This window comes from Oratosquilla oratoria, chromosome 1, assembly GCF_046742065.1.
Source record: "Oratosquilla oratoria isolate Oo_2021 chromosome 1, ASM4674206v1, whole genome shotgun sequence".
In the NCBI taxonomy this organism is placed as follows: domain Eukaryota; kingdom Metazoa; phylum Arthropoda; class Malacostraca; order Stomatopoda; family Squillidae; genus Oratosquilla; species Oratosquilla oratoria.
The window spans coordinates 2,867,334-2,890,889 of NC_134777.1; the positions used below are offsets into that span (position 1 = coordinate 2,867,334).

A 23,556-nucleotide genomic window follows, 5' to 3' on the forward strand; every position below is an offset into this window, starting at 1 on the left:
AGAATAGTTATGATGGGCGACTTTAATTGCAAAGAAATCTGCTGGGAAGAGATGACTGTAAAGGGTGAAGACTCATGGGGAAATGTTCTACTTGATGATTATTGACCACACAATGGATTCAAGAGAACACTAGGTATAGAAATGAAGAAGAACCATCGAGACTAGACCTAATAATCACATCAGAACCTGAAATAGTGGAAAAAAAAATAGAATACCAGGCACCAACAAGTAAAAGTGACCACATATTGATAGAACTAGAACTAAATGAGAAAAAATATATGAAAAGAAATGAACAATATAGAAAAGGAAGATTGATGTATGAATAAACAAATTTTGATAAAATAAGATAATTCTTTCAAAATGAAAACTGGGAAAGAATACACAAAGAAGATACAACAGTAGAAGAGAAATGGAATATTTTTGCAAAAAATTATAAAAAAAGGAGTGGAAAAGTATGTCCCAAGACAAAAACAAGAAAAAGAATATGTAAAATGCTGGTACAATAAAAGTTGTAGGGAGTTAAAAGACAAAATAAACAAAGCTTGGACCAAATTGAAGAAAGACAAAAGATCTGAAAAATGGAAAATATATACTTGTTATTGAAATGAATATGTACAAACGTGCAGAGAGGAAAAGAGAAAATATGAAAAAGATGTCATAGAAAAATGTAAAGATCAACCAAAACTATTCTACAGATTTGTAAACAGCAAACTGGAAAACAAACAAGATTTGGAGAAATTAAGACAAGGAGTTGAATACACAGAGGAAATAGAAATGGCGGAAATTATGAACAGGCATTTTAAATCAGTGTTTACAAGGGAGAATATACAACCGGAAGAGATCGAATGGAGAAAGTCCCCCCTATGAAAGAAATAGAAGTAACAAAGAATGAAATAATGAAACACTTGAGTAATCTTGATGTTAGAAAATCGCATGGACCAGATGAAATAGCAAACTGGATTTTGAAAGAATGCAGAAATGAACTGGCAGACAAAATACATAGCATAATAGTTCCTTGAAAGAAGGAAAAGTTCCAGAAGATTGGAAAAAAGCAAATATAATACCTATATATAAAGGAGGAAATAAAGAAGACCCTACCAACTATAGACCAGTCTCTCTAACAAGTACAATAGCAAAAATTTGTGAAAGAATTATCAAAAGTAAATGGGTAAAATATTTAGAAAAAAAACAGCGTGCTAAATCCAAGGCAATTTGGATTCAGACAAGGACGATCATGCGTCACTAATTTAATATGTTTCTATTCAAGGCTAATAGATATAATACAAGAAAGAGATGGATGGGCTGATTGTGCATTTCTAGACCTAAAAAAAGCTTTTGACAAAGTACCACATAAGAAGTTGCTTAAGAAATTAGAAACTGAAGGAGGAATACAGGGCAAACTGCTTAAATGGATGGAAGACTTTTTGCAAGAAAGAAAAATGAGAGTAGTGATAAGAGACAAACATTCAAAATGGGATGACGTAATAAGCGGTGTTCCACAAGGAACAGTTCTGGCCCCAATAATGTTTGCTATATATATATTAATATGGATGAAAAAATTGAAAGTTATATGAGCTTCTTTGCAGATGATGCAAAACTATTAAAAAAAAGTGAACACGGAAGAAGATTGTGAGTCACTACAGAGTGATCTAAATAAAGTATGGGAATGGAGTAGTTTTTCATTTTAACCCAATTTTCATCGATTCTTGACCAGCCGGTCCCCTTAAGAGATAATCTCCATTTCCAGAGAAATGTTGTGCACCTTTTTTAACTTTTTATGTCTTTCTGCTGCTTCCTTGAATCTATCTTCTGCCACTCCTAAGTCTCCACTTATTCATATTTCTATCCTTCTGTGGCAGGGAGTCAGAATACTACTACCTTGTCCCAGAAGGCAACTAAATGCAACAGGGTGAGGGGATTAGGAGCTTCTCTGTAATTTTCCTTCCTAGGAGTCCTTTGTAGTGGATTAAATAACACACAAAATGATTTACTTGAAATATATAATCAATACAAATACATCATATTTACAATACAAGAACCTAAAAAAAATATGCTTTCTTCTATACTATTTACATCCTTTGGTTCTGCTAGACTGTCACATTCATATTCATCAAATACTAGAACTCAATACTAGATTGCATGCTGGACTTAAAGATTCAAGCTATAACTTTCACAATCAAAAATGTGTGCTGTTTCATACCAAACTATCATTTCAGTGTCTAATTATGATCAAGTACAGTTGAAATATGTAGCCATACTATGGTGAATGTGCAATGAGACACAAGGGGAGAGAGATTGTGGTCTGCAGGAGTTTCACTAAATTATTGACTCCATAAAACCCTTGTATCACATAAGGATGATGTATGACTCTGGTCTGCAGGGATATCAACAAAGTCCTTAGTCTTTGACTGCAAAAGACTTATGTGGTGAATACCCCCATATTGTTAGGGCTTCAGAGAAGTATTTTCAAAAGCATTCAGAAAAAAATATCTTATTCATTGACCCTCAGTCCTCTTTATGTGAAAATGTGGAAGAGAAATCACTGAAGTTGCTAGGAAGATATACTGGGTCTAGTCTACAAATGAATGCCAATCTCGTAGGGTTAGCATGTAAACCATGCAAAGGTTAAGGTGTGATGAGAGAGAGAGAGAGAGAGAGAGAGAGAGAGAGAGAGAGAGAGAGAGAGAGAGAGAGAGAGAGAGAGAGAGAGAGAGAGAGAGAGAGAGAGAGCACGTCCAGAAAAACACATGTTGGGATGGGTCAGAAACCCTCCCTGTTGCTTGCCTCCAGATCCCATCAACATTGATCTTCACCTAAAGGTACAGCTCTAAGGAGACGACAGTCTCTGTACTGAGCCTATTTCTTTTTCTCTCCCTCTCTATAACAAATTCTAAACTTATACTTCTCCCAAACTTCATAAGAAGGGCAGAATTATAAACTGACCTATTTCTCTTACTAAATGGTGACAAACAAATCAAGGTCCATTCACATGCTCATACTGTAACAAACCTATAATGCTTCGTTATTACCACTGTTGTGTTGCCATTACTATTATCAGTGGGATGGTATATCTGGAGTGACAGGGAGGTGTAGTAACACTGACGTGGTGAACATGTGGTGCTCATGGTTTGTTCACTTTGGTCCCCACCTGGTATCCAGATCTTACCAGTGGCTCAAAGTAGCTGTTTGTATGCAACAGTGGCCACACCCCAAGCAATGGCTTCCACTGGCCAGCTAAACCTGGTGAGGGTAATTGATGGGTCTGAAACCCTCAGTGATTTTGGGCTTGTCCTATGTGGAAGAATCCTTCATGGTTCAATGGGGAGGACGGTGGCTACAGCAATGTACCGTGGAGTGAAGAGAGCAAAATGAGACACACAAGGGCATCCTGGTTGTTCACTGCATCCATATTCATTCTTCAGTCATCTCGATCTGGTCTTGTTACTGGGAATCGATGGACTCTGATGAAAGAGTGAGGTTGATGTTGCACAACTCTTCTTCACTTTAGACAAAGTCATGGCACAAGTCATCATTCATCCTTCACCCCATCCCTTTATTCATCTTTCAAGCCCTGTGGCAAGAGACAAATGACAAAGCAACAGGTGCGAGTACAATGGTAGTTGTAGCCATGGACCTACACACAAGCAGCTCAGGCCATAGGATCACTTTTTATCAACTGGAGCAGTTATGGAGTTTGGTAGCCATCTGAGCAACTGAACAGCCCTCTTCAAGAATGCACTGTTCACCTCCCTGGCATAAGGAAGGGGGTAGAAAAGGTGTCCTAAACATTCCGTGCTATATATCATCCTAGCCAGCATACTGCAGCTGGCAGGGACCCAACATCAATGGTTGACATCAAAAGATAAAGATGAGGATTGTACCTCTCACCATTGAGGATTGAAATGTTCATGCCCTCCTAGACAGTGATGAATCTGATGGACCCCACAGGAGAAAAGCACTAGTTGCAACTGAACTTGCCAAGTACATCAACCTATACATACAGTCATTGACACTGCACTGCACAAAGGTAAGCTGTGTGAGACCAACAGGACTGTTCCAGTTATTCAGAAGAGGCAGGCTAGAAAGTCACAGGCAAATAGTATCCATGATGATGTCCCCATCAACTCTTTATTCCCTATATCACCATTGTCATCACATGACCATTACTGCCATTACATTATATTACTGCTGTCAGTTATGCATTGCCATTATAATTATCTGCCACCTTTTTTCTTTATTACTGCTGTTGCTGTGTTGACATTATCAGCCTTATATTTCCTTTACTACAACTGTCATCACATGACCAATACTATTACTGCTGTCAGTTAAGCATTGCCATTACTAATACTTCCATTTTTATTATTACCACTGTTATGTTGCCATTACTGTTATCAGCTGTACATTCCCTTTAGTACCATTGCCATCACATGACCATTGCTTTTCTAGATCTACAAAAAGCATTTGATAAAGTACCACACAAAAAACTAATAAAATAGAATCAATAGGTGGAATCAAAGAAAATTATTGTAATGGATGGAAGACTTCTTGACTGGGAGGAAAATGAGGGTAGTAATTAGAGACAAATACTCGACCTGGGAGGAAATGATAAGTGGTGTTCCGCAAGGTCTGGTATTGGCGCCAATCATGTTTGCCATATATATAAATGACATGGATGAAGGAGTGGAATGTCACATGAACTTCTTCACAGATGACGCAAAAATACTAAAGTACAGAGGAAGATTGATCTAGACAAATTCTGGAATGGAATTAAAAGTAGGAAGTAAACTTTAATATCAAGAAGTGTAGTATAATGGAGTTTGGAAAAAGTAAAAATAGAACTTTGGAGTCTCCAAAGAGACTTTGGAGTAATAATCAGCAGACATGTCACCACACAAACACATCAATAAAATAGTCTAAGAAACCTTCATTAGAGGCACAGGCTGAGGATCTCAAGATCATCTACACTTCCTTCATATTACCCTAGTTGATGTACATGTCACTTTCCTGGGCCTCCTCACTTACAGTAATGCAGCAGAGACAACTGGAGAAAATGCAGAAAATAGCCTGTCACATAATCCTTGGCAAGAAATACACCACCTACCAGCGCTGTCCTAAATCCACACTGTTCCTCGACAATTACTCCCTCTGTTCCTCTCCTAATCCTCTCAATCAAGATCTCCCATAAGCCTTCCCAACTACACTTTACAAGCTAATCCCTCTGAAACTACTACACTCACACTTGTCCCCTTTTCCCTTGTAAAGTGGAACTATACAGGCACTCCTCCAGTCATCCGGCACTCTACCCTCTCTCCAGCAAACATTAAATAACCTCACCAGCCAGTCCACCATCACTGTACCTCCTTTTTTTTTTAGACATTCTGCATGGCATCCATCCAGACCAGGTGCCTTACCTGCTTTCATCATCTTAACAATTGCCTTCACTTCATCTTTCCTTATTTCTCTTCCATTTTCCTCACTCATCACAATAATTTTCTTAGCACTTTCCACTGCAACTATCTTTCCCTCCCTATCCTCCTTCACATTTAGCAACTCCCCAAAACACTCTGCCCCCCCTCACTGCCCTCTCCCCCACCATCATCTCTCCATCCACACACCCCAATCCTTCTTCTCCACTTGATTCGCCTCCCCTTCCTCTCCCAACTTCGTCTTGATGTCAGAAAATCACACGGTCAGGATGGAATGGCGAATTGGATATTGAAAGAATGAAATGATGGGCTGACAGACAAAATATACAATATAATTAAATACTCAAAGAAGGAAAGGTACCACAGGACTGGAAAAATACAAATATTGTACCAATATATAAAGGAGAGAACAAGGAAAATCCAACCAACTACAGACCTGTCTCCCTTACAATCACAATACCAAAAACATGTGAAAAAGTTATTAAAAGTAGATGGGTTAAACATCTGGAAGAAAAAAATACTGAATCCAAATCAATTTGGATTAAGCGAAGGAAGATCATGTACAACAAACCTGATCTGCTTCTGTTTGAGACTAATAGAAATAATACAAGGGATGGATGGGCGGACTGTGCCTTTCTAGACCTACAAAAAGAATTTGATTAAGTACCACACAAAAAACTAATAAGAAAAATAGAATCAATAGGTGGCATCAAAGGGAAATTATTGGAATGGATGGAAGACTTCCTGACTGGGAGAAAAATGAGGGTAGTAGAGACAAATACTCAAATTGAGAAGAAATGATAAGTGCTGTCCCGCAAGGTTCAGTATTGGCTCCAATCATGTTTGCCATATATATGACATGGATGAAGGAGTGGAGTGTTATATGAATTTCTTCTTAGATGATGCAAAAATACTAAGTAAGAACAAAGGAGGATTGTGAATCATGACAGTTAGACCTAGACAAAATCTGGAGATGGACTCAAAAGTAGAAAGTGAACTTCAATATCAAGAAGTGTAGTATAATGGAATTTGGAAAAAAGTAAAAATAGAATATCAAGAAATTATAAAATTTGTGAAGAAGTAAAAAAAGTGAACTCAGAAAGAGACCTTGGAGTAATAATCAGCAAAGACATGACACGGACAAACATATCAATAAAATAGTCAGAGAGACCTTCAACCTACTAAAGTCAATGAAAGTGGCATTTGACTATTTGGATGAGGAAATTATTTAAAAAATATTAGTTACACTAAGACCAAAATTGGAGTATACAGCAACACTATGGACACTCAGTACTAAAAAGAATATAAAGAAATTAGAATACAAAGAGCAATGACAAAGTTGGCACCAATTCTCTCCGAATTAACATACAAAGATTGTCCAAATTGGAACTACCAACTCTGGAACAAAGAAGAGAAAGAGGAGATCTATTGACTATTTATAGAATCATGAAAGGAATGGAAACCCTAGATAGAGATGATTTAAAATGGGACAACAGAAAAACAAAAGGACATGAAAAACCCAAAAAGGATAACAGAAGAGATCTGGAAAAAAGCTTCCCACATGAAGTGCTGGATACCTGGAATAAATTAGATAAGGAAACAGTATGTGCAAACACTATTCAAGATTTTAACCTCTTCAGTACGGGCCTTAAATCTCGCGGGCAGCAGCCGCTGCCAGCCGTACGTGTCGTAATAATACTCGCATCATAAAATATAGTCACCGCTTATATCGATCGTTCTCTCTTTCACCCTTGAATTTTGATAACCATAGAAAATGTGATTAAAGACAGTTTAGAGAGTATGTAAAAACGCAGGGGCAACTACAATAAATATAATCAAGACGCCGATATGGCAGCCTCGCGTATCCACTTGCTCCTCATGCCGCCTACGTATGCGGCACCGTATGGAAGGGGTTAAGAAAAAACTTGATGTTGAAAGATACAAAGACGGGTCACCACAAGCATAGCTCCTTTCCCTTATAATACAACTAGGTAAATACAAAAATGAGAGTGGTGCTCAGAGATAAGAGTTCTACTTGGGAAGAGGTGATTAGTAGAGTTCCACAAGGATCAGTACTTGCTCCAATTATGTGTGCTATTTATATGAATGACATGGATGTGGGTGTAGAATGTTACATGAGCTTCTTTGCAGATGACTCAAAAATGTTGAAGAAAGCAAATATTGGAACGGATTATGATTCACTGTAGAGAGATCTGAACAGGGTTTGGGAATGGAGTCAGAAGTGGGAAGTGGACTTTAACATTAAGACATGTAGCATAATGGAATTTGGAGAGAGATATATTAGGACAATATAAGATTGGTGAAAAGGAAGTAAAGAAAGTGGGATCTGAAAAAGACCTGGGAGTAAATCATCACAAAGGATGAGTCCCCAGATAAACTGATAAACAAAACTATCGAGAGAAACCTACAACTTGTTAAGATCAATAAAAGTAGCTTTTACTTACTTGGATGAAGAAATGGTTAAGAAAATATTAGTCACACTGATAAGGCCAAAATTGGAGTATGCAGTGACACTGGTCACCCTGTACTAAAAAAAAAAAAAATACAGGGAAAATTGAGAGAATCCAAAGAGCAACTACGAAGATGGCCCCAACACTATCAAAACTGTCATATGAAAAGAGACTGTCAAAACTAGAATTGCTGAATCTGGAACAAAGCAGAGAAAGAGGTGACTTGCTGACCATCTACAGAATCATAAAAGGTATAGAAATCAACAATAGAGAAGACTTATTAAATTGGGATAAGAGAAATACAGTACTTGTCAAAAGTATGCGACCCCTACTCCCTGTGGCCACTTATTCATGACGAAAATAGAAAGGCATTTTCTGAGGTGACATTATGTAGACAGAATGTATCTGGCAACTCCCTGGTGTCACGCTGGTCCAACAGAGTGGAACATGAAGGAGAACTCAGCCAGTCGCTCCCACACTGCCATGGGAAGAGCATTTACAGGACACCCCTCTCTTTGGGCTCTTGCCTTCTTTCACACTGGTTTTCTTCATTTCCATTGGGTCTGTATCATTACCCCTACAAAAGAATTAATCAAAGATATAATTGCCCATGTCATTGAATTAAAGAAAGCAGACCATGGAACTAAAGAAATGAGTGAAATGTTGAAAGTAGCCAAGCCCAAAATCAAGAATACATGGTGCAATTTCAGGAGGGAAGAGGGCGGGAGATATCATCCCAGAAACCTAGGACAGGGCACCCTAAGAAGACTTCTCCAATGGTTTTGAATATCATAAAGCATACTTCGAGTCAAATCCATTAACAAAAATAAAATCTCTGTGGGAGAAGCCTTCTTAGGTTCCCCTATAAGAAGTTACTGGGATGGTATCTCCAGCCCTCCTCCCTCCCAAAATCGTACCATGTATCTCTTTAACTTTGGACTTGGCTACCTTCAACATTTCACTGATTTATTTAGTTCCATGCTCTGCCTTCTTTAATCCAATGACTTGGGCAATTACCACTTTAGTTAATTCCTGTAGTTTGCTCAAGTGCTGGGGGCAATGATATAGGTAAGTTAGGGAGTGAAGAATAGTTTGCGTGGTTCCAGGATGCACAAGACAAGATTAGAAATAAGGGAGGTAGGTGTTCCTGTTGTATATGGAATCCTTCCAAGGCGTTGAAAGCATGTGGCATTCCAGGGTTATTGCAATGAATTGCAGGCTGGCAAAACATTGTAAGGCCAATGGATGGGCATTTGTCGACAACTGGGACCGCTTCTAAGGTAAGAATCATCTATATACAAGGGACGGGATGCACTTACAGAATCAACAAAACTAGCACCGACACTCGCCGAACTAACATATGAGCAAAGACTATCCAAATTGAACCTGCCAACTCTGGAACAAAGAAGAGAAAGAGGAGATTTGCTATCTACAGAATAATGAAAGGAATGGAAGTTTTAGACAGGAACAACCTATTAATGTGGGACAACGGTAAAACAAGAGGACACGGAAAAAACTTGAAAAAGCATAGTTATAGAAAAAACTTGAAAAGGAACTGTTTCCCACACAGAGCGATAAATACATGGAACAAATTAGACAACAAAACAATATGTGCTAACACTATACAAGATTTTAAGATAAAACTTGATGCGGAGAGATACAAAGACGGGTCACCACTAGCATAGCTCCCCTCCCGTATATTACAACTAGGTAAATACTTGTTGCCCAGAGGATTTTGGCTCCTTGCTGAATCCCTTGAGCAAAAAGTAGGCATCCTACAGGTTTTTTTTTGGGTAGATTATGTGGGAGTAGGGGGGGGGAGTATCGGAATACAGTTTAGGCAATAGAAACAACTTAGAGAGGGTCTGTGAAAAGAATCATCAAAGCAAGTGTAAGGAAAATAAACTTAAAGTTTACTATACAAATAGCAGAAGCATAATTAACCAAATTGATTTGCTGCGAGGTAAAGCATGCACAGAGAATTTCGTTATTACAGCTATTACTGAATCCTGGATCAACATGGCTGATAAACATTTCCTTCTGGAAATCAAAATAGAAGGATATAAGTTTTTTCACAAGGATAGGGTTGGCAGGAGTGGGGAGGTGTAGCACTTTTTGTTAAAAATACAAGAAACTGTATTATCAACAATTTGATTAAGGAAGAAGACTGTATGGAATTTATTTGGGTAGAGATTATAGGCAAGAATAAGAGTTATTATTGGCATCTTGTATAGACCTCCTAACCTCAGCATTGAGCAGACTGATCCCCTGATTCATGAAATTCACAGAGCGTCCCAGTACAAAAATGTTGTGATCATGGGAGATTTTAATTATAGAACCATTAACTGGGAAACTTTAATAGATCAGGAAACGAAGAAATTCCTAGATGTGGTGCAGGATAATCTTCTATCCTTTTACACTAAAGTATATAAGGCATCTTTATTTTTAGGAATGTCCCCTGTGGGGCTACAGGGAGAAGGATGCCTGGTCCCAATCCCCGTTCCTTTTTTCTCACTTCTTACAATCCAAGTGGAAATATTTGGTGGCAGTATTCTTTTGCCCCCACCACAGGGATGACCCATTATCCAGGAGGTGCTAAGATAAGAGGGAGGGTGGAGGGGAGTGGAGTGTATTTAGGAATGAAATGGGTGGGAATTATTTTATGCCTTTTTCTTTTTGGCTACCTCCCTTGAAAGGGGGAAAAGGCCTTGGTATATGTATGCATGTCTAAAAGGCATCAGATAACAATGATAATTACGATGTAATTTACCTTGAAGTGTTCGACAAGGTGCCACACCAGACTAAATAAAATCAAAGCCCATGGCATAGGAGGAAAAGTGTTAGAATGGATTAGAGCTTGGATTAGTAACAGAAAACAGTGGGTCACCATAAATGGAGTAAAATCTAGGTGGGGCAATGTTACTAGTGGGGTCCCCCAGGGCTCGGTTTTGGGTCCCTTGTTGTTCATTATGTACATAAACGACTTAGACGATGGGATAAATAGTGATGTTAGTAAGTTTGCGGACGACACTAAAATAAGATGCCTAATTAGATCAGGAGACGACGCAGAGATTCTGCTGGATGATCTTAACAAATTGTTCACATGGTCAGTGAAATGGCAAATGAACTTCAATATCTCTAAGTGTAGTGTGTTAAACATAGGGCTACACAACCCTGAAAATAGATACAGCTTAGATAACATGCTTTTAGAGGAAACAGAGTGTGAGAGAGAGTTGGGAGTTCTAGCGAGTCCAGACCTTAAAACCAGAAAACAGTGCATTAATGCCAGGAATAAAGCTAACAGAGCATTAGGTTTCCTTGCTAAGATGGTAACGAATAGAAGTGCAGAGGTAATTATTAAACTCTATCTAGCGATAGTTAGACCCATCCTTGACTATGTGGTACAGTTTTGGTCTCCATCCTACTAAATGGACATCAATTCACTAGAATCAGTACAGAGAAGAATGACCAAAATTATACATGGACTCAGAAATTTGCCTTACGAAGAGAGGCTTAGGCACCTTAACTTACACTCTCTGGAAAAATGCAGAGTGCGGGGTGATCTAATAGAGGTGTTCAAGTGGATCAAAGGCTTTAACAAGGGTGATGCAAACAAGGTCATAATAAAACAACAGGACAGGACTCGCAGTAATGGTTATAAACTGGACAAATTTAGATTTAAGAAGGAAATAGGCAAGAATTGGTTTACTAATAGGGTGGTTGACAAATGGAATAAACTTAGTAACCATGTAGTAAGCGCTGAAACTATCAGTTGCTTTAAGAAACGATTAGACAACTTTATGGATGGGGATGACAGGTGGTGATGGATACGGAGCTGCCTAGTGTAGACTTTATGGTCTTTTGCAGTCTCCCTCATTCTTATGTTCTTATGGTAATGATACAGACCCTAGAGAAATGAAGAAAAACAGTGTGAAAAAAGGCAAGGTCCTGAAGAGATGGGTTACCTGTAAAAGCTCTTCCCATGGCAGTGTGAGAGCGACAGGCTGGATTCTCCCTCACGTTCCACTCTGTTGGCCCAGTGTGACACCAGGGTGTTGCCAGATACATTCTATCTACATAATTCCACCTCAGGAAATGACTTCCTATTTTCAACATAAATATGTGGCTGCAAGGGGTAAGGGTCGCATACTTTTGATAAGTACTGTACAATGGGACATAGAAGGAAGCTCAAAAAGGATAGTTATAGAAGAGACCTGAAGAAGAATAGCTTTCCCACAGAGTATAGTTGTATGGGACAAACTAGACAAAACAAAAGTGTGTGCAAAAACCATACACAAAATTAAGAACAAATTAGACACCACAAGCTAGCTCTTCCCACTAGGTAAATACAATACAACAGACAATACAGAATTAAGCTTAACTGCTTTGGTTGGTCACAATCCAATGAGGGATGCACTTGGGTAATCTGGTTGCATCTGCATTGTGCTGGAAATCTATCTAAATGACAAACACATGACTTTTCATAACAATCTGCATGCAAATCCCCACGACTTATACCTGATTTATAAGTTCAATGTAATTTATTCATCAAGTGTTCTGTTCCCTTGCATAACAAGTCATCTAAACACATAACATATTGTGGTCTATGGTTTGAATTTTATTCAAAAGACATGGTATATGCACAAAGACAAATATTTAAAAGTTGATTTTTCATGTTCACATACAGGATGTTATGGTCAAACACAAATCCTATAATGAATTATCCGTATAGAAACATAAATATACTTATCTATTACTTTCACGAGACTAATATTCTATTAGGTACATGGTTTAGAGTAACAATATAAAAGACAATTTTATCCTTAAAAGTATATATACACAACATATACATATATACAAATATATATATACATATATACATAATTATATGATCTACACATTTAGAATAAAAAAGAAAGACATCACTGATCAGAAAATTGTAAAAACCTATGGAGGAACTATGTCATGGTCGATGAACTTTATTCAGGAAAGTCTCAAGATCCTTCATCTTGCTAAGTACCTTCAAAGCTTGACGTTTACTGACAGGAGCACCCTGAAAATTGAAGAAATTTTGAAATGTTTAACATGTAATTACACATATACACATACAGATATATACATATATACATACACAAAAGGCTTTTTTTCACCCTTATAAGGGAGGTAGCCAAAATACAAAGGTAAAAACCACTCCCTCCCATTCCATCCATAACATACTCCACTCCTCTCCACCCTCTTATCCGATGACAGGTCATCCCTGCATTTTGTCCACTGCCCTGGGTCAGAAGCAGTGTTGCAAGACACAGTACACTCACAGCAAGACTGTTTCATTAAATTGGTGACCCCCCTCTCCACCCCTCATGCAGAAAACGAGAAGACAGGGAGAAATCCTTTCAGACTGTGTCAATTTATTTCTCACACATCCATTACCCCTCATCCCCTACCCACTCCATCTCATGCATCACAGCATCATCCATACACAACCATTCTCCATTCACCCCATCTTCTGTCTTCTCCCGTCCTTCCTCAACAGACATTCCCCTCTTTCCCAATGCCCCTTTTACCCCCATCCATCCATCTCATCCTACATTGACCCCTCATGTTTACTCCTTCCACCCCTGCCTTCCACACCTCTTTTACTAGTCTTTCTTCACTCATTCTTTCCATGTATCCAAACCATCCCATAACTCTTTAATCAACCCTAACTCTCAACTCCCTTTCCACCCCCGTTTTCCTCCTCATCTCCTCATTTCTCACTCTATCCAACCTAGTAACCCCTATCATACTTCTGAGGCACCTCATCTCAAACACATTCAAACTCCTCTCTTCCTCCCTTATGTTCCATGTTTCTGCCCCATACAGTGCTGTTGGCACAATCACTCCTTCATACAATCTCCTCTTAGTATCCATTCCTAAATGTCTATTTCTCATTACACTTTTTAATCCTCAAAGGCATTTACTCACTTCTTTCAATCTACATTCTATCTCCACCCCCACTCCTCCCTTTCCTGCCACATTCACACCCAAGTATCTAAAACTATCCACTTCCTCCAGTCTCTTTTAACACTCACTTCCAGTCTGCTGCCACATTCTCCCCTTGTACATCTCATCACCTTACTTTTACCCACATTTATCTTCAACTTCCTTCTTTCGCACACCTTCCTAAACTATGTCACTAACTTCCTAAATACCTTCTCTGATCCTGCCACAAGCGATGTGTCATCCTCAAACAACAACTGGCTTGTCTCCCACTTTTCTCCATTTTTTTTAACCATCTCCAATCCCTGACCCACTTTCCCTAGCATTCACCTCTCGCACTACCCCATCCATGTATAAATTGAACAGCCAGGGAGACATAACACATCCCTGATAAAGTCCCACCTTTACCTCAAACTACTCTCTCCATTTCTAATCCTAACACAAGCTCTACCACTCTCATAAAAATTCCTGATTGCTTTTAACAGCTTTCCTCCTATCCCATATATTTGCAATACCTCACACAGTGCCTTCTTGTCTACCCTGTCATAAGCTTTTTCTAGATCCATAAAAGCCCAAAAAATATCCTTACCTTTTCCGCTTTCTCACATATCTGTCTTACCACAAAAATCTGATCTACACAACCCCTACCTGTCCTAAATCCCCAATAACTCCCTCTGTTCCTCTCCTAATCCTCTCAATCAAGATCCTCCCATAAGCGTTCCTAACTACACTCAACAAGCTGATCCCTCTGAAACTACTACACTCACACTTGTCCCCTTTTCCCTTGTAAAGTGGAACTATACAGGCATTCCTCCAGTCCTCCGGCACTCTACCCTCTCTTAAACAAACATTAAATAACCTTACCAGCCAGTCCACCATAACTGTACCTCCTTTTTTCATACATTCTGCATGGCATCCATCCAACCCAGGTGCCTTACCTGCTCTCATCATCTTAACAGCTGCCTTCATTTCATCTTTCCTTATTTTTCCTCCCTTATCACTCTCATTTTCATAGTCCTTCCCACTGCAACTACCTTTCCCTCCCTATCCTCCTTCATATTTAGCAACTCCCTAAAATACTCTGCCCACCATCCTCTCACTGCCTCCACCATCACTGTACCTTCTTTTTTCAGACATTCTGCATGACATCAATCCAATCCAGGTGCCTTACCTACTCTCTTCATCTTAATAACTGCCTTCACTCCATCTTCATTTCTCCTCCATTTTCCTCACTCATAACAGTAATTTTCTTAGCGTTTCCCACTGCAATTACCTTTCCCTCCCTATCCTCTTTCACATTTAGCAACTCCCTAAAATAATCTGCCCATCTTCCTCTTACTGCCTTCCCTCCCATTATCAAATCTCCATCTGCACCTTTTACCTTTTCTCCTCAACTTGATTCACCTCCTCTTCCTCTTAATTTCCTTCCAAAACATTTTTTAATTACTTTAAAATTTTGTCATACTCTTACCCCATTTCACATCTGCTCTCTTCTTTGCCTCCTTTCTTATGCTTTACTTCTCTTCTCTTTTCTTTGTACCTCTCATATGATTCCCTGGTCCTATTTTGTAACCAATCTGTGAAAACTTGCTTCTCTTCTACAACCTTCTTTGCTTCTTCATCCCACCACTCACTACCCTTCCTTCTATTTCCTTCCATCCTCCTTATTCCACATACCATCTTTGCACACCTTGTGACTCCGTCCTTGAACCATCCCTATTTATCCTCCACTCCTAGTTCGACTCTATCCTTCACTCCTTCCCACTCCTCTCTCAGCTTCTTGTATTCCTTTTCTTTCTCATTTAAGCAGTTCACTCTATGTACCTCCCTACCTTCTGTCCTTTTCCTCTTTCTCCATCTATCCTCCACTCTCAACTTACCTTCCACCAAAAAATGATCTGATATTCCCCCACTCTCTCCCCTTAGAACATGTACATCCTTAACTCTTCCTACTATACTCCTGGTTACCACTATATAGTCCATTAATGTTCTATCTACCCTTCCATCCACCACCCTCTCCCATGTGTACTTATGCTTGACTTTCTTCCTAAACCTCTTCCAGGTGATGACGCCTACATAGGCATCATGAGGCACAAGTGGGTATATGAAGGTGCTGACAATGGCATCTTGATCATACTTATTTTGCAGCTGTAGCTAAGTGACCCACAAATTCTGTGAACTGGGTTGATCACATTTTCTGTGTTTATTGTTACTCAGAGTGAAAGAGAATGAGTAATACAACAGTGACTTTATATTTTACAATGCAAGTAGTGTGATGCATCATACATTAGGCATCCAATGCTGCACACAAGAATTCGACTCATACTGAAGAGGTTAATTTCATGATTGGTGTCGTTCTTTGTTGCACATATACAACAAGCTTATATTTCACTCCAGATTATCAATAAGCACTGGTGGTATTTTCAGAAGCATGGTGGTCTCACATTCACTTAATTGTGGGTTCATGTCCCACACTTCTCTCTGACTCCCAGCAGTGACTGTTCCCTGCCTTAACAGTCTAAGTCCATAAGGCAAAGGTGACAGCATTGTGGCTATGCACCTCCAGGTGTAGGCTCCTTACCTTCACCCTAGATAAATGTTTATTAAACAATACTCATTTAACAGATTCTTTTTTAACTCAAGGCCCTTGTAAGTGTTATTATTTATGTTTTGGTTGGGAACACTTCCTGATATTCACCTGCTGGCCCTTTCTGGTAGAAATCTTGTACTGGGCAGAACTCAAGATATTTCAATTTTTTTTTTTTTTTTTTTTAATATTAGAAGTAATAGCACTACCCAATCAGGGTATATACTGTAAAGATAAAATACTATAACAACCTCCAATGTTATATTGATTCTTCTTTATATACTTACAGCTGTCAGATCTATAAATGTTTATCTTGCACTACATTTATTCCACCCTGTGGTGGGGGCAAAAGAATACTGCCAACAAGTATTTCCACTTGGATCGTAAGAGGCAAGAAAAAAGGGACGGGGATTGGGACCAGGCATGCATCCTTCTCCCTGTAGCCCCACAGGGGACATTCCTAAAAAAAGTAAAGGCATAAGAGGGTCTAGGAGTTTTCCAACCAGCACCCTAAGGTTTGGGTCTGTTAATGTGTGTGGATGTGGTACAGATGAGAGTAAAAGGGAAGAGTTAGGTAGTATGTTTGTGAGAAGAAAGATGGATGCATTGGCTTTGAGTGAAACTAAGTTGAAAGGGAAGGGCGAGTGTAAGTTTGGGAGTGTAAATGGGAGGTTATCAGGAGTGAAGAGAGGGCGAGGGAGGGAAGGGATGGCTATTCTAGTAAGTGAAGAGATAGGTAAACATGTAGTGGAGTGGAAGGAGGTTTCTTCAAGGATAATGTGGATGAAGGTGAAACTGGGAAAGGAGATGTGGGTTTTTGTAAGTGCATATGGGCCTGGTAGTGAGAAGAGTGTAGAAGAAAGGGAGGCTTTTTGGATAGATTTAAATGAGTACATAGAGGGGTTAGGGAGAAATGTCAATGTAATAGTACTGGGAGACCTTAATGCTAGGGTAGGAAATGATCCAATTGATGGAGTGGTTGGGAAATGTGGAGTTCCAGGAAAGAATCGTGGTGAAGAGTTGATGGTGGAGATGTGTCTAGAGTTGATGATAGCAAATACAGTGTTTAGGAAGAAAGTCAAGCATAAGTACACATGGGAGAGGGTGGTGAATGGAAGGGTGGTAGATAGAGCGTTAATGGACTATGTAGTGGTAGATAGGAGTATAATAGGAAGAGTTAATGATGTACATGTGCTAAGGGGAGAGGGTGGGGGAATATCAGATCATTTTTTGGTGGAAGGTAAGTTGAGAGTGGAGGATAGATGGAGAAAGAGGAAAAGGACAAAAGGTAGGGAGGTGCTCAGAGTGAACTCTTTAAATGTAAAAGAAAAGGAGAAGGAGTACAAGAAGAAGCTGAGGGAGGAGTGGGAGGGAGTGAAGGAGGAATGGGGATGGTTCAAGAAGGGAGTCACAAAGTATGCAAAAATGGTGTGTGGAACAAGAAGTACAGGAGGAAATAGAAGGAAGGGTAGTGAATGGTGGGATGAGGAAACAAAGAAGGGTGTAGAAGAGAAGAAGCGAGCTTTCACAGATTGGTTACAAAATAGGACGAGGGAGTCATATGAGAGGTACAAATAAAAGAAAAGAGAAGTAAAGCACAAGGTAAAGGAGGCAAAGAGGAGAGCAGATGTGAAATGGGGTACGAGTATGACAGAAAATTTTGAAAATAATAAAATGATGTTTTGGAAAGAAATTAAGAGAGGAAGAGGAGGCAAATCAAGTAGAGTAGAAAAGGTAAAAGGTACAGATGGAGAGATGATAATGGAAGAGAAGGCAGTAAGGGGAAGATGGGCAGAATATTTTAGGGAGTTGCTAAATGTGAAGGAGGATAGGGAGGGAAAAATTGGTGCAGTGGGAAATGCTAAGAAAATAAGAGTGATGAGTGAGGAAAATGGAGGAGAAATAAGGAAGGATGAAGTGAAGGCAGTTGTTAAGATGATGGAAGCAGGTAAGGCACCTGGGCTGGATGGATGCCATGCAGAATGTCTAAAAAATGGAGGTACAGTGATGGTGGACTGGTTGGTGAGGTTATTTAATGTTTGCTGGAGAGAGGGTAGAGTGCTGGAGGACTGGAGGAGTGCCTATATTGTTCCACTTTACAAGGGAAAAGGGGACAAGTGTGAATGTAGTAGTTTCAGAGGGATTAGCTTGTTAAGTGTAGTTGGGAAGGCTTATAGGAGGATCTTGATTGAGAGGATTAGGAGAGGAACAGAGGGAGTAATTGGTGAGGAACAGTGTGGATTTAGGATGGGTAGAGGTTGTGTAGATCAGATTTTTGTGGTAAGACAGATATGTGAGAAAGCTATAGGAAAGGGGAAGGATGTTTTTTGGGCTTTTATGGATCTAGAAAAGGCTTACGACTGGGTAGACAGGAGGGCACTGTGGGAGGTTTTGCAGATATACGGGATAGGAGGAAAGCTTCTAGGAGCTGTCAAGAGTTTTTATGAGAGTAGTAGAGCATGTGTCAGGATTAGAAATGGAGAGAGTGAGTGGTTCAAGGTAAAGGTGGGACTTCGTCAGGGATGCGTTATGTCGCCCTGGCTGTTCAACTTGTACATGGATGGGGTGGTGCAAGAGGTAAATGCAAGAGTGGTGGGTCAAGGATTGGAGATGGTTAAAGAAAATGGAGAAAAGTGGGAGGTGAGCCAGCTGTTGTTTGCAGATGACACTGCGCTTGTGGCAGGATCGGAGGAGGGATTGATGAAGTTGGTGACAGAGTTTGGGAGAGTGTGTGATAGAAGAGAGCTGAAGATAAATGTGGGTAAAAGTAAAGTGATGAGATGTTCAAGGGCTGAAAGTGGCAGCAGACTGGAAGTGAGCATTAAGGGAGAGCGACTGGAGGAAGTGGATAGTTTTAGATACTTGGGTGCAAATGTGGCAGGAAAAGGTGGAATGAAGGTGGAGGTGGAATGTAGATAGAGATAAGCGAGTAAATGCCTTGGTGGATTAAAAAGTGTAATGAGGAATAGACATTTGGGAATGGATGCTAAGAGGAGACTGTATGAGGGAGTGATTGTGCCAACAGTACTGTATGGGGCAGAAACATGGAACATAAGAGAGGAAGAGAGAAGGAGTTTGAATGTGTTTGAGATGAGGTGTCTGAGAAGTATGATGGGGGTTACTAGGCTAGATAGAGTGAGAAATGAGGAGGTGAGGAGAACAGAAGTGGAAAGGGTGTTGGGAGATAGGGTTGATGAAAGAGTATTAGGATGGTTTGGACACATGGAGAGAATGAGTGAAGAAAGACTAGTAAAAGTGGTATGGAAGGCAGATGTGGAGGGAGTGAACATGAGGGGACATCCTAGGATGAGGTGGATGGATGGGGTGAAGGGGGCTTTGGGGAAGAGGGGAATGTCTGTTGAGGAAGGACAGGAGAGGACAGAAGACAGGGGTGAATGGAGGATGGTTGTATATGGATGATGACATTGTGATGTATGAGGTGGAATGGGTGGGGGGATGGGGGGTGAGGTGGTATGTGTGAGCAAAATTTGATGCACCCCGAAGGGATTTCTCCCCCCGTCTTCTCCTTTTATGCATGGGGGGATGGAGAGGGGGGGTCGCCGATTTAATGAAGTGGCCTTGCTGTGGATGTGCTATGTCTTGCGACACTGCTTCTGACCCAGGGCAGTGGACAAGGTGCAGGGATGACCCATCATCCAGGAGGTGCTAAGATGGGAGGGAGGGTGGAAGGGATTGGAGTGTATTCTGGGATGGAATGGGTGGGAATGATTTTATGCCTTTTTCTTTTTGGCTACTTCCCTTGTCAGGGGAAAAAATCCTTGGTATATGTATGTTTGTATGTATGTATGTACATTTACTCCATAACGTATGTAAGTTAGGATTTTGCAAATGGAATAATACCAAATTTCGATGACAGAAATACATTTATGACATGACTTGACAAAGAAACTGAAAAAAAGTATTGCTAAAAAGAGACAGGCTTACAAGAAATACAAGTGCTCGGGTGCATCTAATGACTATCAAAGTTATGTATCAATACAGAGAGATTTAAAAAACAATAAAAAATGAAAACGACAATACAAAATGAATATTGCTGATAAATCCAAAGAGAATCCCAAAGAATTTTATAGTTACATTAGAGATAAAAAGGTTGTTAGGAATCATACTGGTCAACTATTATCTGTTGACAGTCAACTTGAATATTCAAATGAAGGAATGTGTGATATTTTAAACAATTATTTTAGCTCAGTATTCATAAACGAAACACTTCAATGTGAACTCCAAACTGAAACCTGTGAAAAGTCTAGGATAAACTTACTACAGTAAATATAACAAAAGAAAAACTTAAAAGGTGTATAGAGAAACTCAAAGTTAATAAAACACCAGGGCCTGATGATTGGCATCCAAGAATCTTAAAGGAAATGAAAAATGAGGTTTTTGTTACATTAGAAATTATTTTCAAGAAATCCATCATATCTGGAGATGTCCCAAGAGAATGGAAGCTAGCTAATATCACTCCCATATTAAAAAAATGTGACAAAAAGAAACCAAATAACTACAGGCTGGTTTGGACACCTGGAAAGAATGAGTGAAGAAAGACTAGTAAAAGAGGTATGGAAGGCAGATGTGGAGGGAGTGAACATGAGGGGGCGTCCTAGGATAAGATGGATGGATGGGGTGAAGGGGGCTTTTGGGAAGAGGGGAATGTCTGTTGAGGAAGGACAGGAGAGGACAGAAGACAGGGGTGAATGGAGAATGGTTGTATGTGGATGATGTGATGCATGAGGTGGAATGGGTGAGGGTATGGGGGGTGAGGCAGTACGTGTGAGCAAAATTTGACGCAGCCCGAAGGGATTTCTCCCAGTCTTCTCCTTTTCTGCATGGGGGGATGGAGAGGGGGGGTTGCCGATTTAATGAAGCGGCTTTGCTGTGGTTGTGCTGTGTCTTGCGATCCTGCCTCTAACCCAGGGCAGTGGACAAGGTGTAGGGATGACCCGTCATCCAGGAGGTGCTAAGATAAGAGGGAGGATGGAGGGGAGTGGAGTGTATTTATTGATGGAATGGGTGGGAATGGTTTTTATGTCTTTTTCTTTTTGACTACCTCCCTTGTAAGGGGGAAAAGGCCTTGGTATATGTATGTATCTATGTATATGTCAATTTATTATTATTTACTATTTACCTGTTTGTTTATTATTTAATTATACCTATGCATTTTATCATTTACATTATTACAGTTTTTATTCATTCATTTATTTATTTATTATTATGATTTTTTTTTACATCCAACCTAGATATGGACCAAAAGGTCTCCTGTCTGTATGCTCCACCTTTGTAATCCTTTGAACAAATAACTGATTTCTGAGCCCTGTATGTATAACTTATTTCATGTTGAAGATCATAAATTCACCAAAGGATATGGCAACTGTATCTTATTGATTGGTTGTGGTGGTGATAATAATGATATTGATGATGATAAAAACAGCAGCACCTAGGCATAGGAGAGAGATATCCTAACCCCTTTCATTCCCATCATAACTCCCTTTCTCCATATCACTCTTTCCTGATTTAAACCATGTACCTGATTTAAAACATTGTACCACACTTCTTTCCCAGCAATACGATCAGTTCATACCTGATATATCCCTCTCATGAAGAAGGCAGTGGCTTTATAACATAATCTACTCATGCCCACTCTGTCACCCATGCACATATACATATGGAGGGAGGGAGGGAGGAAGGAAGAAAGGAAGGAAGGAAGGAAGGAAAAGAGAGAGCAAGAGAGAGAGTGAGAGAGAGAGAGAAAAAGAGAGTGAGGGAGAGAGAGAGGGAGGGAGAGAGAGAGAGAGAGAGAGAGAGAGGGAGAGAGAGAGAGAGAGAGAGAGAGAGAGAGAGAGAGAGAGAGAGAGAGGAAGGAGAGAGAGAGATGGAATGAAGGAGAGAGAGAGAGAAAAGGAGAGAGAGGGGAAAAAAGGAAGGAGAGAGAGGGAGGGAGGAAGGAAGGAAGGAGAGGAAGGAAAGAGAGGAAGGAAGGAGAGGGAAGAGAGGGAGGAAGAAGAGGGAATGGAGGGAGGAAGGAGAGGGAAGAAGAGGGAAGAGAGGGAGGAAGGAGAGGGAAGAGAGGGAGGAAGGAGAGGGAAGAGAGGGAGGAGATGGAAGGAGGAGAGGAAGGAGAGGGAGAGGGAGGAAGAAGAGGGAGAGGGAGGAAAGAGAGGGAGAGAAGGAAAGAGGGAGAGGGGGAGAAAGAGGGAGAGAGGAAGGAAAGAGAGAGAAAGGAAGGAAGGAGAGAGAGGAAAGAAGGAGAGAGAGGAAAGAAGGAGAGAGAGAGAGAGAGAGAGAGAGAGAGAGAGAGAGAGAGAGAGAGAGAGAGGAAGAATCATTTATATACTACCTTAGATAGCTGTGGCTCAGTTGCCATAAATTTTCTTTTCTTGGGAGGTAACCCATGTGGTGCAGGAAGTCTTTCATTTGAGTCTGCTGAAGAACTGGGGTTGCCTCTCTGTGGCTTTGTGGAGTTTTGTGGTGGGCTCTGGGTTGAAGGTAGCAGAATACTGGTTTGTGCAGGAGATGGGGAAGTAAGGGAGGTTGCTGATGCAATGGCACTTTCTTCTGGCTTTGTTGGGTTTTGTGCTGAACTCTCAGTTGAAGACAACACAGCTGTGGTTTGTGAGGTAGATGGGCAAGTCTGGGAGGACACAAAAAACTTGCCTGGGGTTGGTGGGAATGAGCTGTGGTTGCTCTCATCAGGAGTAAAGAAGTATGCCTGAAAATAAACAGTCCAACTTTCAATGTAACTTCAATTGATTATACACTATCTTTGTGAGTTAATTTGACTCATTTCTGGATTATAATGCAATAAAAAATACTGTACATTCCATCTTACTTCAAACTGTTCATGAGTGTTGATGATTGCCAATTGTTTTTGTGGACTCTTGGCAATCTCTAATGAACTACCAGATTTTAAAATTTGAGAGAGTTGTCTTGGATGACGCTGTCTGGAATCACAAAGAGTTTGATTAGCATAGCAAATATAATTATCTAATTTAAATCAAACAATGTGTTTCATGTATACCTGACACATTAACTATTGACAAAATCCAATGAAGTATTCTATCACTAATAAACAGTGCTTCTA

The 23,556-nt window shown here is 40.0% G+C and overlaps 1 protein-coding gene across 2 annotated transcripts in view; it reads right to left on the bottom strand.

Moving 5' to 3' along the window:
- Positions 1 to 3,997: 3,997 nt before the first annotated feature.
- The window catches only part of LOC143031823 (uncharacterized), an 88,915-nt gene continuing 69,356 nt past the window's right edge, over positions 3,998 to 23,556 (bottom strand). For both annotated transcript variants that reach the window (XM_076196161.1, XM_076196153.1), the window contains exons 13-15: positions 23,305 to 23,416; positions 22,813 to 23,184; positions 3,998 to 12,950 (exon numbers count right to left, since the gene is read on the bottom strand). In XM_076196161.1, the coding sequence (XP_076052276.1) occupies positions 12,861 to 12,950; positions 22,813 to 23,184; positions 23,305 to 23,416 (574 nt within the window). In that variant the 3' untranslated portion in view covers positions 3,998 to 12,860. The remainder of the gene's footprint in view (positions 12,951 to 22,812; positions 23,185 to 23,304; positions 23,417 to 23,556) is intronic.